This window comes from Malaya genurostris, chromosome 3, assembly GCF_030247185.1.
Source record: "Malaya genurostris strain Urasoe2022 chromosome 3, Malgen_1.1, whole genome shotgun sequence".
In the NCBI taxonomy this organism is placed as follows: domain Eukaryota; kingdom Metazoa; phylum Arthropoda; class Insecta; order Diptera; family Culicidae; genus Malaya; species Malaya genurostris.
In genome coordinates, this window is record NC_080572.1 from 285,646,127 (window position 1) to 285,665,724 (window position 19,598).

Here is a 19,598-nt window from a genome sequence, read left to right on the forward strand (position 1 = left end):
TTTCTGAGGTTTCTTAAGAACCTTAGAAAGTTTCCAGAAAGGTTTAGAATATGGTTTAATTTGTTCAACTTCTTTAGCGAAATTTTCATTTCGCAAAAGAGTAAATCTATGTTTAATTTCTTTTTGTAAATCCTTAACTATGTTTTTCATAGCAGGATCACGAGAACGTTGATATTGTCGTCGACGAACATTCTTCAACCGAATGAGCAGTTGAAGATTGTCATCGATGATAGGAGAATTTAATTTAGTTTGAGCTTTGGGAACTGAAAGATTTCTAGCTTCGATAATATAATGATTCAAATTATCAATTGCTGTGTCGATATCCGCAGAATTTTCTAAAATAGTTTCATGATCCACATGATTTTCAATGTGAGATCTGTAATCCAACCAATTTGCTCTATGATAGTTGAAAATAGAACTAATTGGATTAATTATAGCTTCGTTGGAAAGTCTGAATGTTACAGGAAGATGATCTGAGTCAAAATCAGCATGAGTAATCGGTTCACTACAAATGTGACTTTGATCTGTTAGAACCAGATCAATTGTAGACGGGTTTTTCACGGAAGAGAAACAAGTAGGATTACTGGGATGAAGAACTGTAAAGTAACCAGCTGAGAGTTGATTATGAAGTATTTTACCATTACTGTTATTTTGCCTACAATTCCACTGGACATGCTTAGCATTTAAGTCCCCTATTACGAAAAATTTCGATCGATATCTTGTAAGTTTTTGCAAATCGCCTTTAAAGAAATTTAATTGTTCGCCGGTGCATTGGAATGGCAAATATGCTCCAGCGATGAAATAAATTCCATGAATGGTTTCAACTTCGATTCCCAAGCTTTCAATAACTTTAGTATTGAAAGAAGGTAAAATTCGATGTTTAATTTGCCGTTGGACAAAAATGGCAACTCCACCACCAATTCCAGTAAACCTGTCAAATCGATGAACCACATAATGTGGATTACTTTTCAATTTTACATTTGGTTTAAGAAAAGTTTCTGTCACAATGGCAATATGAATTTTGTGATCTTTGAGAAAATTATAAAATTCATCTTCACTCGATTTCAAAGATCGAGCATTCCAATTTAAAATATTCAAATAATTATTTAACATCACTGTTAAATTTTAAATTCATTATAATATTATTTGCAAATTTCCATCCGATTTGAAATGCTTCAAAAAGTGATGAAGTCGAATTCATTTGGATGATCATTTGAAAAAGTTGATCTTGTAGGTAGATCATTTTATTTTCAGTTATATCGCCTAAATCGACTTCATTTAAAGAAGCGAATGGCATTGAAGGAATATTTGTAGGTAGACTGCCATTAGAAGAAGATGATTTGGCCGGTCTACCTATTAATAAATTGTTTTCGTTAGAAGAAGAACTGCAAGGCGGTCCTGTGTTTTGATTATTTACATTAGAAGAAATAGGAGATAGATTTCTACCTAATATACCAGCATAACTGACATTAGAAGAAGATGATGACGAGGTCGATCTACCTGTCAATAAATTGTTTTCGTTAGAAGACGAATTGGCAGGTGCCTTAGAAGAATTTTCAGGTATGTTCTGTAAATTTAAGGTCGTTGATTTGACTTGTTGTCTAAGCGAACGAGCGTTTAAAATTTTTTCCCTGACAGGACATTTCAAATAATTGGATTTATGATTTCCATTGCAATTTGAACATGAAAATTTATCAGTGGTTTCATTCATTGGACAAGCGTCTTTCGAATGCGATTTACCACAATTCAAACACCGTATATCCATATGACAATTTTTGGTTCCATGACCGAAGCCTTGGCAACGACGACATTGCGTTAAGTTTGCAATACGATTATGCCGTTTATAATGTTCCCAATGAATTTTAATGTGGGAAATGAAACGTACTTTTTCTAAAGTTTTCAAATTGTTTACATCACTTCGATTGAAGTGTATTAGGTAAAGTTCATGGGAAATTCCAGAGCGTGGTTTAGAAGTACCATTCGCTCTTTTTTTCATAAGTATTACTTGGGAAGGGGCAAAACCAAGCAATTCTTTTAGTTCATTTTTAATTTCATCAATACTTTGATCATTTGATAATCCTTTCAAGACAGCCTTGAAGGGTCTGTCTGATTTTATATCATATGAATAAAATTTATGAAGTTTTTCGGACAAATATCGAATAAGACGTTCGTAATCTTCCAATCCATCCACCAAGACTCGACATTCTCCTCTTCGTCCGATTTGAAATGAGACTTTTACTTCCGGGAGAAAAGTAGAAAGCTCAGTACGGAATGCTTTGAAGTCGGAAATCATCACCGTCACTGGTGGCATAGATTGATGTTTCTTCCCAGAACGACAAGCGTCCATTTTGGGAATTTTTGAAGAATTTTCTTCTATGTCGCTACAATCGGATTCAGGAAGAATCTCGTAAATATTGTTAGACGGCATAGGATCAACGGAAGGGAAATCCGTCCGTTGTCTTTTATTTTTACATTCAGATTCTATAAGATCGTGAATGTTATTAGAAAAATGTTGAATAACGGATTGTGATTTATTCCGTATTGAATTATTTTTAGCCTTAGGCTTGTTGCCTTTCCGGTTGGACGCAGGCATTTTTGAAATTAATGAAATTTTAAATTAAATTAACTAGGCTAAATTAGTCTTCGATTAGACTCCTAGCTAGCCTTAAAAAAGGCTGATTAATTTCTTAGTCACTCTAATATCACTCTTTGTATCACTTAGTCACTCTAATATCACTCTTTGTATCACTTAGTCACTTAGTTAGTGATTCAGGTAGCCTTGAAAAAGACTGAAGCCTTGAATCAATGAAACTCTAGGTAGCCAGAAAAAAAAAATTCCAGGAGCCAAGAGCTATACGCGTGCGGTGCGAACGACTGTTCAACACCGACTGACCTGCAAATTTCATAATTTGTACCTGTGTACGCCAAAGTCTTCGATAAAGTACAGTTTTGGGTGTATATAACACAGTTAGAAGAAATCGTGTTATTCACGCCTGAGAGTATGACTTATTTCAGCATCAGAAAAAGTTTTACTTTTATAGTTAATTCAATACAATATTCATACACATTGGTGTACTTTTAAGTGTTGAAACATGTAATTTTACGTGCCGTTCGTTCGTTTCGTTTGGGTAAAACTGCGGGGTTAAGGGATAAACAGTTTCGGGAAATCGTTTTTTTACATTTCGAAAATCTTGTGTCAAAATTTCAAATCAATTGAATTATTCAGTGTAAGTTACCAAAAATATTTTTTTTTGCTCACTTTTTGAGAAAAAAAACTTAAACATTCACGACGCCTTGGTCGCGTTTATCTAGAAACGATCCTGCAAAATCTACTTTTCAAACTTGGAACATACATTCTTGGTATAAAATGCTTTCCCCCTACGTTTATGAAATTTTTCCGTTTTCGTTATTATGGTAGTTTTTTACCTCAAAATTGACGGAAAATTCAGCGCAAGATCGTGTTTTTTGCTTAAACATGCCACGAATTGTTAAAAAATCAAAGTGATAACCTTCACAGTTCGAAAAAATCTTGTGATTTACATCTTATAAGATGCACATAGATGGAGCGCCGTATTTCATACTAATTTATATTCAAGAGCATGTAAAATTGTGTGATTTGGGAATTACATGTCGTGAATTCGAATGAAATAAAAAACCAAAAGATCGATAGCAGCAGCGCGACTTGAACCGAGAAACTTTAGATTACAAGCATATCGATTACTCGACTGAACCGCTGCGCTTATATCTGTTTCCTGAATAATTGATAAATATAAATCCATACAGCGGCACTTGGTAGTCGAGTGCAAATTACATTCGGAGCATGTAAAATTGAAAAATTAAGTAGTTGTGCATTGTATTGTTTGTAGAATTCTGTCACCTGTCTCTGTTACCGGCTTATTTTTCAATATTAATATTAGGAAATTCGACTAAATATTCTTTAAATGATGCTTTATAATATTAAAAAAAAGTTTGAATAAATTTGTTTAAGCTGTTTCTCTGTAGAAAATTTACAAAAAAGTGTTTTTTGATTCAAATTATTCATTACTCCCCTCTCAAAAGGTATAAAGACTGTCTCAGAAAGTATGGACGCAAACAAAAACCGCTGTCATTTCGCAATCCCGGGTAGAAGTGATTTGCAAACCAATACCAAATTCTGTCATTAAAATCAAACATCTCAATGGTAGAAATTAACATTATTTAGTTTGAAATAAGAGTTAAAATATCAAAAATCGTAACAAAGTCTGCATGAGAAAATAGCAACAAAATAAAAAATTCTGTCATTGTAATATCAAACTAAGAACAAAATGTTTATAGAAGATGAATTTGTTCATTATGTTATATTCTAGCATTTAGAATAGAGTAATATCTAAAGTATTTCTCTTATCTGATTCTGATGCAGTTTATTAAATGGTATTTTATTTGAAGATAAAACTACTGGGTCAATTTACTTAATGAAATTGAAATAGCTCATCAATAACGAAATAAGATATTATAACTAATTTTGATGTTGAACAGATATTGTACAATTGTCTTGATCCCTTGATGAAATGTCACGAAAATATCAAGTATCACTCTGACAACACAGAGACATCAAGCCAAGATATGATGGTAAAATTTGTTATTATTTTGACCTTTGTTTGCTATTTACACCTACCCGGGATGGCTCAAAATCTGTCAATTTTTATGGCTGCGTCCTTTAGTGTACACTCTTCTCTAACCACTTGTGCAGTTGTTTATTCGTTTTCATTAGTTTGTTTCGAAATGCGTGGACTTTCAGCAGAACAACGTCGAAAAATTGTGTACAAATGGTGCACAGAACGCGGACTGTCACTGAGAAAGATAGCAAAAATGGAAGGAGTAAGTGAAAAAGCTGTGCGAAATGCAATCAGGAAATTCAATGAAGATAACACCTTTGAGAATAAACCGAAAACGGGTCGAAAAAAAAGATCCTGCTAACCCTCAGTTGGATAAACTTATACTGAAGGCGTTCGAGCAAAAGAAGAAGGTTTAGTTCGGGATGTGGCCAAAAAAGTGGGCACTTCGAAGTCAAATGTTCTTCGTGTTAAAGAACGACTGAATCTTCGAGCTTATTTGAAGCAGAAACAACCAAACCGTAGTCCGAAACAAGAAGCATCGATCAGGCCGAGGGTTCGAAAGCTGTACAATGCGATTCTTGTTGGAAATTTGAACTACATAATCATGGACGACGAAACCTACGTGAAACTCGATTACAAATCCTTGCCGGGACCACAATATTAAACGGTGCGAGAAGGGCAAGTGTTAAACCAGTCCGAGACATCGATTGAAGTCGAAAAATTTGGTAAGAAAGCTATGTTCTGGCAAGCAATTTGTAGCTGCGGTAAGATTTCGAAATCCTTCATCACCACTGCTTCAATGAACAGCGAAATATACGTCAAGGAATGTTTACAAAAACGACTTCTACCCATGATTCGAAGCCACAAGAATCCTATTGTCTTCTGGCCAGATCTTGCTTCTTGCCACTACTCGAAATCAACGGTAGAATGGTATACTAGCAAAAATGTAACTTTCGTCCCGAAAGACATGAATCCACTTCGACCAATTGAGGAATTTTGGGCATTAACGAAGGCACATCTTAGGAAACATGTCTCGGCAGACGAAACCATTCAACAGTTCAAAAAAGATTGGAAAAAACTGTCGAAACTTGTCGCCAAGAAGTCTGTACGGAATTTGTTGAGGAACGTTCGCAAGAAGGTGCGCCAGCTAGTCTACAATGGCTAAGTAGCAAATGTTGAGAATAATATTCTGGTTGTTGTAGTTTAATATTATCAGTATATCGAATAAAATTTGAATATCTAACACTTGTGAATTATTTACAGCGAAATCAAAGTGCGTCCATACTTTCTGGTACAGTCTTTAGGATTTGATTTTCAAAAGAAAACACAACAAATTCGATGAAATTGTTGAAATATTTTTTGGAATCGATAGAACGATCATTATGGTTTAATGTTTGAAGATGATTTTATAGATTATAGACTAAACGGAACTAGTTTGACAATGATACAAGAAACGATTCATTCATGATCTGTCAAAAGCAGTGTTGGCAAAAAGATACCAGCAAAAAATCAACCTTTATTTGACAAAATTCTATTAAGAGAGGGTATCATAATTTTTAATGATTGAATGACTGAATGATTGAATGATTGAATGATTGAATGATTGAATGATTGAATGATTGAATGATTGAATGATTGAATGATTGAATGATTGAATGATTGAATGATTGAATGATTGAATGATTGAATGATTGAATGATTGAATGATTGAATGATTGAATGATTGAATGATTGAATGATTGAATGATTGAATGATTGAATGATTGAATGATTGAATGATTGAATGATTGAATGATTGAATGATTGAATGATTGAATGATTGAATGATTGAATGATTGAATGATTGAATGATTGAATGATTGAATGATTGAATGATTGAATGATTGAATGATTGAATGATTGAATGATTGAATGATTGAATGATTGAATGATTGAATGATTGAATGATTGAATGATTGAATGATTGAATGATTGAATGATTGAATGATTGAATGATTGAATGATTGAATGATTGAATGATTGAATGATTGAATGATTGAATGATTGAATGATTGAATGATTGAATGATTGAATGATTGAATGATTGAATGATTGAATGATTGAATGATTGAATGATTGAATGATTGAATGATTGAATGATTGAATGATTGAATGATTGAATGATTGAATGATTGAATGATTGAATGATTGAATGATTGAATGATTGAATGATTGAATGATTGAATGATTGAATGATTGAATGATTGAATGATTGAATGATTGAATGATTGAATGATTGAATGATTGAATGATTGAATGATTGAATGATTGAATGATTGAATGATTGAATGATTGAATGATTGAATGATTGAATGATTGAATGATTGAATGATTGAATGATTGAATGATTGAATGATTGAATGATTGAATGATTGAATGATTGAATGATTGAATGATTGAATGATTGAATGATTGAATGATTGAATGATTGAATGATTGAATGATTGAATGATTGAATGATTGAATGATTGAATGATTGAATGATTGAATGATTGAATGATTGAATGATTGAATGATTGAATGATTGAATGATTGAATGATTGAATGATTGAATGATTGAATGATTGAATGATTGAATGATTGAATGATTGAATGATTGAATGATTGAATGATTGAATGATTGAATGATTGAATGATTGAATGATTGAATGATTGAATGATTGAATGATTGAATGATTGAATGATTGAATGATTGAATGATTGAATGATTGAATGATTGAATGATTGAATGATTGAATGATTGAATGATTGAATGATTGAATGATTGAATGATTGAATGATTGATATTTGCTCGACGAACGATGAAAAAAATCACCATCTTTGCGATTTTTTTTAAACTATCGTTCAACAAAATAAACAAAATAAACTCAAACATTTTGCATAATATAAAGCATCATTCGAACAACATTTTGTAATTTTTTCGTGGAAAAATATTGACAAAAATAAGTGGGTGGAGTGGTATTTTCGAGAACGCTTCTTGAAAATCATGATTGGCGGTGTCCACTGTATCTCAGCGCAGACTAATCGGAAGTCAACAAATCAAAGTAGCGTAATTAGAGTAGAAGTTTTTCTAGACCCCAACGTTTCTGTTTGATTTTGTTTTTTTTTTCATTTTTGGTGGTTGTTCAAAGTGAGAACTACGATTTTTCACCGAAAAATCCGCCATTTTATAGTTGTAAAACGTCCCCAAAGTAACAAACAACGAAAAGGAAAACGTTGAGGTCTGGTTTTTTATATGTAGAAAGTGTGTGCAAAATTTGAACGAAATTGGTGCAGTAGTTTTTGAATGAAGATGGACACGCACTTCTAAAACCTGCTTTTGAGAAAAACGTGTTTAAAGTTGTTTGTCTATAAAATTAATGGAAACAATTTATTACTCCAGGGAGCCCGTAGGACCTAAAACTTTCAAGAAATCATATTTTTTGTTTTATGATATATTATAATGAAACATTTCAAGAATGTTTTGTCAAGTTTTGAAGTCTATCGAAGTACAAATCTTGGGCCTGTGCGCTGAGCTCTTGTTTCTTCGCAGAATGAGATAGCTATTGATAAAGGTCCATAATTTCCAGAGTTTCGTTCCAATAGACTTGAAAATTTCACAGAATATTCTTGAAATGATTTACTATAAGGAAATATAATAAATGATTTTTGAAAAGGAGAATAATAAATGATTTTTGAAAAGTGTTAGACCCTACACGCCCCTAAAGCACGTTTTTCTCAGATGGATGTATCGTTTTTAACAAGCTTAGGTTCGTTTGAGAGATACTATTGAGTCTTGGATTCAGTTCAAAGATCATATAGCTGACAACTCCAATTTTGGAAGTATAATAGTTACAAGTGATGTAACCGACACATAATTTTTTTCTATCCGCATAATTATTTCAGAAAATGACCTAAGATCAAATTGAAACGTATTATTACTTATGAAGTTGGTTTGAGAAACTTTGAAAATTGCATGGCTTGAAATCGAATCGCAAATATTGCGTCATTTGACAAGCTAAGTAGTTATGAATTGTAACGTGTGTAGGATTATGTCATTGATGGCAATGCAGGAATCGATTACCATTCTGCCGATACTTCTGAGAGATAAACGAATAATGAAGCACTGCTCATCCTGCTTTCTAAAGTGATTGTAAGGATGATTATTAACCGGTTTACTCGTATAATCTCATTTAAGGGTTTTGTACCTCACTGTTTGTGCTGAAATGCGAATGAAAAAATACGGGTGTGTAATGTCAGAGACATAACTGGATGTCGTGAATACGAATAAAACTGACATGTTTTCTTTAAACTTTCGAATTCGAGTTGATAGTTGATCGATTGTGTGATTGAGAAATTTTTTAAAACTAAAATTTGACGTCGATTATATCATTTCGGATTTGCATATTTCATTGAAAGAAACTATCAAGATGCTGTTAAATTGTGGTATTCTATACGATATTTCGCACAGTTCGGAACATTTTTCTCGAACGATTTTCGCACAGCGAAAAGTGCACCTAAGCAAATCAAATTATTTTGGATTTTAACTAAACTGATGATTTTTACGAATCTTAATAGTTCTTTAGATAACATTTAGAGCCATTAGAACGGCTGATTTAATATAATGTTGTCCACTTTTCGTTTCTCGTTTTCTTTCTCTCCCATGCAAACGACCAGCAGCTGCTTCCATCCAACGCACAAGAAGAAATGATCGATTTTCGAGCTCGGTTCCCCTTCTATAACATTCAGTTGAAGATATGTGCCTGACTACCTCAAAATCATCGTCCTTGCGTGAAAAACCCCAAGCGAAAGTAAAGAGTTTTCCGTGTTGTTTTCAAATTTTCAGAAAACCTAATTTTTGAGTTGTTTGTGGTTATCTCACACTGTTCAAAATATTATCTTAAATTCCTGATCATATTTCTGATGAAATAGTGAAAGAATTATGTTTCTGTTATTAATTCACGATTAAGTTCTGCCCATTCTTACATATGGCTAATTCTGAAAAGGCGCCCCATAGTAAAGTAAGTCGCATTCACGACAAAAATTTAATTCTTACGTTACGCCACCGGCTCATCAGTCTTTAGGTTGAATGTATAATTTCAAACCCGATCTCGACCGGTACCCGATTAAAAATAGAAAACTTTTACCCGTACCCGAACCCGATAGAAAAATAAATACTCGTTGAAAATGAAACAATCGGCACCCGACCCAAACCCGACAAACATATATTTTTCTGTACCCGAACCCGACCAATACCTATCGGACTCGGGTTCGGGTTTGAGTTCGGGTACAGGTCGGGTTCGAGTTCGGGTCGGGTCTTGAGCACAAATACGCGAAACCCGTCCATCTTTAATGTACATCTAATTTACAAGATGCTTTTCAGCTATCTGTTTTTGATAGCTTATTTCATAATTGACACTGTATGAATCTTTAAACAGAGCAATAGACTGAGAAATGGGAAAAAAAAATTAATTCAAATTTTATTCATTCCATTCAAATTTCCAGTTGTTAATTTCAATCATATGCTATTATCACTGTTCACACGCAGCATTTTATCTAGGTGTGAAATAGGCAGACCGCAACACGCTAGCGGCTATCGGCGAAGCCAATGACTTCGGTTGGAGTTTGATTCGTGGTCCCGATCTTGACATTAATCAATTTATTTCACAGTTTGATATCATCCACGTTGAGAGGTGTGTTTTTTCTTCTTCTTTTACTCATTTCGAGTAGGCAAACTTTGAAAGTCACCATCACAACTTGCTATCGGTCTCGTCATCCATCCATCCATCCATGCGTTCTGGGATGGAACGTGGGGCGGGGGGACGCGGGCTGAGAATAATTTGCCTAAGTGGTTTTTGATAACGAACTTTGAAACTACTACTGTTTTGCTTTATTGGTGTTCGGTTGTGTTCATATCAATCTCCATTCAGATTTATCAACTATTTTTTCCCGACCAGGCGTCGATCGGAGTTTGATCGTCGTTTCGCATGACAAGCGGTTTGTTTGAGTTGTCAGCTCCGGACTCGTCGACCCACCGACGGTCGACGGTCGCTTTAGGGCTGTAGTTTTCTCTATGTGTTGATGGGCGTTGAACGGTGATTAAGCGATTTGGGAATGTTGCTGAAATTTCTCACTGTTGTGGAGGGAGATACTTTTTGAATCTAGTTTCAGTTGTTTTCCAGATCAGATTAAATTATGCAAAACGGTTCGGGTAAACATGCTAACTCGGTTGTCTAACTTGTATACTTTACAGACTACGACGAAGAAGACGAAGAGGAAGGCGAAGAAGAACCGAGCCCCGAAGAGGATAATACTAATCAGCTGTTACCTGAAGAAGTATCATCAACTACTGCTGGAACAACAACAACAACAACGTCGACGACGACGATGACTGCACCATCTGTAAGTGAACAAAGCACCACCGAAAGTGCTTTTACAAACGAGCATACCAGCGATGCTGCGGAGAAGAACGTGCAAGATAAATTGTTAGAAGTTGATAAAGATATAAATCATGTAGCAGAGGACAACAGCGGAGAGGACGAAAGTGATAATACAACCGAGAAAACAGCGCAAGAAGAAATGCATCCTGAGACGAAATCTGTTCCGATAAGTAGTCCGAGTCCTACAACCGAACAGCCCAAGGAAGAGGATACAAAAATTTTAACACCCGGTTGTGAAACGGAGGATCGCGGAGGATGTGAACACATATGTCATGAGAACCGTGAGGTAGAACCGGAAGTGCAATGCTCGTGCTACAGCGGATTTGTTCTGGATCCCAACGATAGACGTTCTTGTCACGGTATGTAGCATCATTTCTTAAAAATTTCCAAAAACGGTTCGCCATCAATTGTGAGTCAGCGACTAATGAGTCTCGTTATTTGTGTTGAAAATGAATGGATAGAAGTGATAATTTATCAATAGCGCTTTAATTTTTGAGCTTTGCTATTTAATCATTGATCGATTTATTATAATCTCTAATGGTTAATATTTCAGTTTAAAACTTCACCCTTTCGCATTCAAACTGCTTGTATATATTCTAGCACTGTGACAGGTGATCGACATTAATTCCATAACGGCAGTCCAAAATGATTCTGTTCGTAGCTTCGTGGTTGACAAATGACCGGGTGCAGGTTTGCTTTGCTACAGCATCCACTGAATCCGGCAGCGGTTTGTACCTCTTCACGTCACATCGTCCGTCCGTCCGTCCGTCCGTCCGTCAGCCGACAAACGACGACGTGTCTGTCTTACAAACCACTGCTTCAAATCGATCATCGTTTCGGATGTCAATCGGTCTGAACTTTACACATTACTGAAAGGGGGGGATGTTGGAATGAGGGAAATCACTCAAAGTGACTATTTGTTTTCCGTCTCTCTATTAGTTTCAACAAAAAAAAACGAAGTTAGTTCTATTCTCCCTGAATCGATGAGGTTCACGGTGACGAAGAATTTGAACGCGTTTGATTAATTGCCAGCACGCGTCGTGTGTACTCTATCTCTCTCTCTCTTTCTCTCGATCGAATGTGACGACAGAAAGCGGGTTTCTGGCACTTAAAAGCTAGGAGATAAACGGGAACAGCTGTGACAGTTTTTCTTTTTTTGCCTGCTTCTCTCCGATCCGATCCGCCCGTTGGGGGGGAGCCCGATTCGAGACACAGTTGCTATCGCACAGTCGAAAAAAAAAACAGTCGAGATTAGATGATTTGACGCCACTTGGAGTCGGAATCGGCGTAATGCTCAACGCTTAATTTGTTTTTCAGTGGGAGTGTGTGTGTGTGTGAAGCTGGAAGATTTGTTCGGTCTTTATTACGACTAATAGGAGATGGTGCTTTGCTTGGGGATTAGGAGTAGTTAATGAGTTGTTGATTGGGTCACTTGGAAGAGTATTAAGTGCTAGATCTGAACGAAATTTATGGATATTGAGAGAAGTGATGTATTTTATGATAGATCATGTTTCTGGACCATTTGAGTTCAGTCAATAAGATAAATACAATTGAATGCAGTTATTTACAATGTTACGGTTTTGTAGAAGAGGGTGAATGGTTTTTGTCGAAAAATTTCCAAAACTCATACATCATGCGGCTTTTTTTTATTTTTATTTTTAATAACTATTTGTTGGAATATGAGTTGGAATTAAATTATTAATTTGAAAATTGGGTGTTCAGCCACAAGGGGTTGACTTTTCAGCATTATTATATACATGATTTGGTTATGAAGACATCATTTGCTTCCTCAATTATGTGATTATTGTGTAGAGAAAATTGTAAACCTACTTGTATTGTGTAAAGGGGAAAAGGAACTTATATACTAACTTACTAACTAATACAGAGAGCGAATCGATTCAATTGAAGATTGCATCGATTGTTGTCGGAATTTGCTTATAATATTATGTGACATTACATCTAACGGTTCTATATTTGTGAGTCTGTGTAACTCTTTTGTACTAAACCAGGGAGGACGCTTCAAAATCATTTTCAGAATTTTATTCTGAATCCTTTGAAGCGTTTTCTTCCTGATGGAACAACAACTTGACCAAATTGGTACTGCATAAAGCATGGCTGGTCTGAAAATTTGTTTAAAAATTAATAATGTGTTTCTTAGACAGAGCTTAGAATTTCTGTTTATGAGAGTTTGAGCTTGAGCGACCTCCCCTGGTTGCTATTCCGCTACTGATCGGGATTAGCTGAAATTGTACAGGGAGTTTCTAGATGATCCGACCTGGGACTGGTAAATCATTCTTCAATGTACATCTTCTAGTAACCCCAGAATTCAATGATCGGTACCGACACCGGCCAGAAAATATCTGATAACTGAAAGGAAAAAGGAACTCCTGCAATTGTCACCTTTTACGACATGGAAGCAGGAACCCAGTGGATCTATTCTTGGTTCATTTTTTTCCGCCGGATTCCACACGGCATCTAGGCTGGTACTGTCCGGAGAGAGCTAATAGGTACTATCAATCTCCTAGTGGACCCCAGCCCCTTTTGGAATTTCTGTTTATGAGAGGATATAAACATTTAATATATTTATTACACCGTGCCTGGATTCTTTCAATGTGATCCTTGAAAGTGAGTTTTTTGTCATACGTTCAAACTAAGTATTTGGCTTTGTTCAGACCATGTCAATTCCAAGCCATTCAATTTTAGAATGTGATTATTGTTTGGTTTAAGAAAAGAAGCTCTTGGCTTATGAGGAAAGATAATTAATTACGTTTTTGCTGCATTTGGTTTAATTTTCCATTTTGACAGATAATCACTGAAAATATTTAAACTTCTTTGTAGGCGACTGCAGAACAGTAAATGCATGCATTCAGATTCTAAATACTGGATCTTGGTTCGGGATTTGAATTTTGGATAGGATTGTGTAACTGAATTCTAAACCTAAATTTTGAATTTAATTTTAGATATAGACTTTAGTTTAAGAATTCATTTTCAGCTTTTGGTTCTAGAACTAAGGTTCAAAATTTAAATCTGAGACTCTGGAACTGATTACCAACTGGAGGATACTAGAAGACAGGAAGATTTGAATACTAGAAGACTAGAAGACTGAAAGACTAGAAGACTATAAGACTCCAAGACTTGAAGTTTGGACGACTAGAAGAGAGGAGAAAAGAAGACTAGAAGAGAGAAGGATACTAGAAGACAGGAAGACTTGAATACTAGAAGACTAGAAGACAAGAAGACTTGGATACTAGAAGACTAGAATACTGAAAGACTAGAAGACTCCAAGACTTGAAGATTGGAAGACTAGAAGAGAGGAGGAAAAGAAGAAGAGAAGAGAGGAGGAAAAGAAGACTAGAAGAGATGAGGATACTAGAAGACAAGAAGACTTGAATACTAGAAGACTAGAAGACTGAAAGACTAGAAGACTAGAAGACTCCAACACTTGAAAATTGGAAGACTAGAAGAGAGGAGGAAAAAAAGACTAGAAGAGATGAGAATACTAGAAGACAAGAAGACTTGAATGCTAGAAGACTATAATACTGAAAGACTAGAAGACTACAAGACTAGAAGACTAGGAGACTCTAAGACTTGAAGATTGGAAAACTAGAAGAGAGGAGTAAAAGAAGACTAGAAGAGAGGAGGATACTAGAAGACAAGAAGACTTGAATGCTAGAAGACTAGAAGACTGAAAGACTAGAAGACTCCAAGACTTGAAGATTGGAAGACTAGAAGAAAGGAGGAAAAGAAGACTAGACGAGAGGAAGAAAAGAAACCTAGAAGAGAGGAGGATACTAGAAGACAAAAAGACTTGAATACTAAAAGACTAGAAGACTAGAAGACTAGAAGACTAGAAGACTAGAAGACTAGAAAACTAGAAGACTAGAAGACTAGAAGACTAGAAGACTAGAAGACTTGAAGACTAGAAGACTAGAAGACTAGAAGACTAGAAGACTAGAAGACTAGAAGACTAGAAGACTAGAAGACTAGAAAACTAGAAGACTAGAAGACTAGAAGACTAGAAGACTAGAAGACTTGAAGACTAGAAGACTAGAAGACTAGAAGACTAGAAGACTAGAAGACTAGAAGACTAGAAGACTAGAAGACTAGAAGACTAGAAGACTAGAAGACTAGAATACTAGAAGACTAGAAGACTAGAAGACTAGAAGACTAGAAGACTAGAAGACTAGAAGACTAGAAGACTAGAAGACTAGAAGACTAGAAGACTCTAAGACTTAAAGATTGGAAAACTAGAAGAGAGGAGGAAAATAAGACTAGAAGAGTGGAGGATACTATAAGACAAGAAGAATTGAATACTAAAAGACTAGAAGACTAGAAGACTAGAAGACTAGAAAACTAGAAGACTAGAAGACTAGAAAACTAGAGGACTAGAAGACTAGAAGACTAGAAGACTAGAAGACTAGAAGACTAGAAGACTAGAAGACTAGAAGATTAGAAGACTAGAAGACTAGAAGACTAGAAGACTAGAAGACTAGAAGACTAGAAGACTAGAAGACTAGAAGACTAGAAGACTAGAAGACTAGAAGACTAGAAGACTAGAAGACTAGAAGACTAGAAGACTAGAAGACTAGAAGACTAGAAGACTAGAAGACTCTAAGACTCTAAGACTTGAAGATTGGAAAACTAGAAGAGAGGAAAAAAAGAAGACTAGAAGAGAGGAGGATACTAGAAGACAAGAAGACTTGAATACTAGAAGATTAGAAGACTGAAAGACTAAAAGACTAGAAGACTAGAAGACTAGAAGACTAGAAGACTAGAAGACTAGAAGACTAGAAGACTAGAAGACTAGAAGACTAGAAGACTAGAAGACTAGAAGACTAGAAGACTAGAAGACTCCAAGACGTGAAGACTGGAAGACTAGAAGAGAGCAGGATACTAGAAGAAAAGAAGATTTGCATACTAGAAGACTAGAAGACTGAAAGACTAGAAGACTACAAGACTCCAAGACTTGAAGATTAGAAGACTAGAAGAGGGGAACAAAAGAAGATTAGAAGAGAGGAGGATACTAGAAGACATATGTCATATGCTCAAAAATAGTACTTACTTCCATTTTTCGTCGATTGCAGAGCCGATATTCCCAATCGTAAGGTCAAATAATAGGTTTCATGGTGCAGCAGCCCTAATTTTTCCAAAGAAATCTTTATCTAGTACAGTCAGTAGACCAGTAGAGTAATAACTGATAACGATGATGACAGTGTATCGATATTCATCAACTATACAGAAGTAATTCTTACATTTACTTACATTGTAACTGCAGCAGCCCTAATTTTTTCATAAAAATCGTTATCTTAGCTAGTACAGGCAGTAGAACAGTTGAGTCATTGTAATGCCCACGGCTGGCTATTTCAACATATTGCATCAGCCAGAAGAAACCGATCGAATTAATTGATTATGTACATAAGCGACGCGATCGCAGTGAATTCACGTAGGTAGTTATAGGTGGTAGTTAGTCTACCAGATATATATATATATATATATATATATATATATATATATATATATATATATATATATATATATATATATATAAGTATAGGTTTTTGTTAGTTACATAGGTTGGAGTATAAAAGGGTCGGTTTTTGGTTTAAACGAGGCTTTTTTCTTAATTTTACTGTAGAGTAATGCTCCTTGGGCGACCGGGTAACACCGTAATCAAACTTGGACACCATTACTCAGGCCAAAAGCAGTAGTTAAGAAAAAAAATTAAGTTGTTCATTAATTAGGAGTTAGGTCAGGCACAAAGTTATGTGCTGTAGGGAAGATAGGGCAGTAAAGTGGAAAAATTATTAGAAGAAACAAAAGAAAAAAAAGGGAATTTGTGCGGTCTATAAGTGCTTCGAAAGAAATACCCCTCTCGCCGCTCGGGCAACGCATTGTGGTGACAGTGAAAAAAGAAAAAAAAGAACATTTGAAAAAATATACGGAACGCTATTCGAGAGGAGGTATTGTGCCGCGAGTGAATTTAAAATGAAGACAGTTATAATCAGGTGAGTCTACATTTTTTATATATATATACAGTGGACAAATAAACGCACGGCAAGGCAGGTTTATGAACTCAGCAGTCTGTACATTGTCGGTACCAGTGATATCCGCGGTCATGTTAAAAATTTGAATTTCTATTTCTTCACTTCGGTCAGGTTTGCGAACGATGGAGTAGAAAAAAAAAAAGGATTTATTACGCGAGCAGACGGTTAGAATAAAAACGGTCAGGTACATAATTGACTGAGTGCATACGAAGTTCTGATCGTACTAATAATCAACGTCCGCGCTGGCATTTCGGTGCTAATGAAAGCACATAATATATAGATTGACAAAACGAGCAAACGCAGCAGATACTATCGCGTACACATATCGACTATAATATCATTGAGTAGCTATCGAACTTGACGCGCGCGCGAATGAAATGAAATAAAGAAACAGACATATATCTGACTCTTATATTTGACAACCGCTTATGCTTCGGCAATGATTGTTGGTTCATATTTTTGCAACCAACTATAACATAAGAAAAATATCGGAACAAGTAGTTTTGCATTTTAAATTCAAAGTGTCTTAAATAGTACAAATAAATCTCAAATGAAACGGTAGAACGTTTTCTCGTACTAATTAAATATATTGAAACCCATTCACGATGACGACATGTCATCCCCGATTCAAAGTAACAACCTATGCACATATCCGGAATAGTGACAAAAAGCGCAAACAATGCATTTTAAACCACGCGCATAGCTGCGGTATGATGAATGATGATACATACAGTGTAAATAATAATAACAATAAAGGGTAATAACTTCGCGCGATCGACTTCGCGAACGATTGAAACATTACTAGCGCAGGTTAAATTCTCGTATGGTATGTAATACTAGGAAATTTGAAACTGTGTTGGCCATGGTCAAGATATTGCGGCCTACGATGATTTGTAGATGTTTGGAACATATCAAATTTGCTATGACTAACAAGTATTTCGAGATTCCAATCAAAATATTAAACTAATATAGATTGCATGAGTTGTAGCAAAATAATAAATTACATTTACATGTCAGTTTGGTATTTTATGCTGGTTAGAGTTGCACACGATGCTAACATTTGTGTGTATGGTATATCATACGGTGTAATAATTTCGTGAAAAAAAAGATTTCTAACAGTGGTTTTGCGTTTCCCATAATTTTCAACACATAATATGATGGAACTGATGTTATCAGTTCATTCGATTCAAATTTTAAAACCCCTGTGTTATAATGGATGTGGTAATACTAAAAGAACAGCGCAACAATTGCAATTCCGGGCGAAAGTTGCTCGTGCAGGGCTTCTTATTGAGATGTGTTATACAATGACCAGTAATTTAAAACTAGGTCAAGTTTGTTTACGATGATTGTTCTTTTTGTTTGTCGACCATGACCACGGTCAAGATCGTAGTTTCGTACTGGTGGGGGGGTAGTGAAAACAAAACTATTAGAAGCGCACAGCGTGTTTGAAAAATTCCTGCATATGTTAAAAATGATGCTCGTAAAAAAAAACATACAACTGAGGTTTTACAAAAATACAAGAGTATAAAAATGAAATGAAGTGCTACTAGTTAAAAAGATAAAGCGGCATAGCGAATTAAAGTCACATTGACAATGGCGAACGAAAATAATACTGAAGGCGGTGGTGCCTATCGATTTCCGATGTTGGATGCAATACAATGTATACCAGAATTTCATGGTTCAGTTAATGAACTGGAACCATTTTTATGTCAAATAAGTTATTTTGCGGAGCAAATCCCGCAAGGTGCGAATGAAAAACCTTTAGCAAATGTGATACTTACGAAATTAAAAGGAAATGCCGCAACTTTTATCAATAGAATAAGAGCCAATACAATAAATGATGTATTCCAAAATTTGAGAGATCAATTTGCAGTAAAAGTTACAGTAGAAGAGATTCTTATCAGGATCGAAACTCTTGAACAAAAATATGGAGAATCTTTTGAAGAGTACGCTGAAAGAGCGCTACAAATAATGGAATTTATTGACGCTCAACAAGAGAATCAAGTCACGGAGGAAGTACAAAAATCCTTTGCAGAAAGAGCATTAACGATTCATTTTATAGCAGGATTATCGAATAAAAACTTAAAGCAACTAGCAAAAAATCACAGGCTTCTTAAGTTTCAAGAATTAATAGGATTCCTAAAAGAGGAGGCAAAAATCAGCTATATATTAACAAATATTGAAAATCGGCTGCTATCCTACCATGCAATTGATAAACCAAAACTCTGTCCAAGCAACAAATATAAATGTTATCCAGAGAGACAAATTGAAAATTCCCATAAACACAACCGGAATTTGCACAACGAATTTTATCGTAACGACAGATGCTTGATCGAAGATAGCAATTTTGATAGTAAACACTTAAAATATAATGCAAAACAACTGTGGGTAAACTGCATGACATACAGTAATAGAAACATATTGCGAAGATATGATAATAATATCAGAAGCAGAAAGGTGCCTGATCAAAGGAGATATGGAGCATCTAGATATTCGAACGC

General features: G+C 35.2%; 1 protein-coding gene across 1 annotated transcript in view; it reads left to right on the top strand.

Annotated features, from left to right (window-relative positions):
• LOC131433648 (fibrillin-2-like) overlaps positions 1-19,598 on the top strand; it is a 211,134-nt gene that overhangs the window by 39,518 nt on the left and 152,018 nt on the right. The window contains exon 3 of the mRNA XM_058600137.1: positions 10,867-11,412. Within this exon, the coding sequence (XP_058456120.1) occupies positions 10,867-11,412 (546 nt within the window). The remainder of the gene's footprint in view (positions 1-10,866; positions 11,413-19,598) is intronic.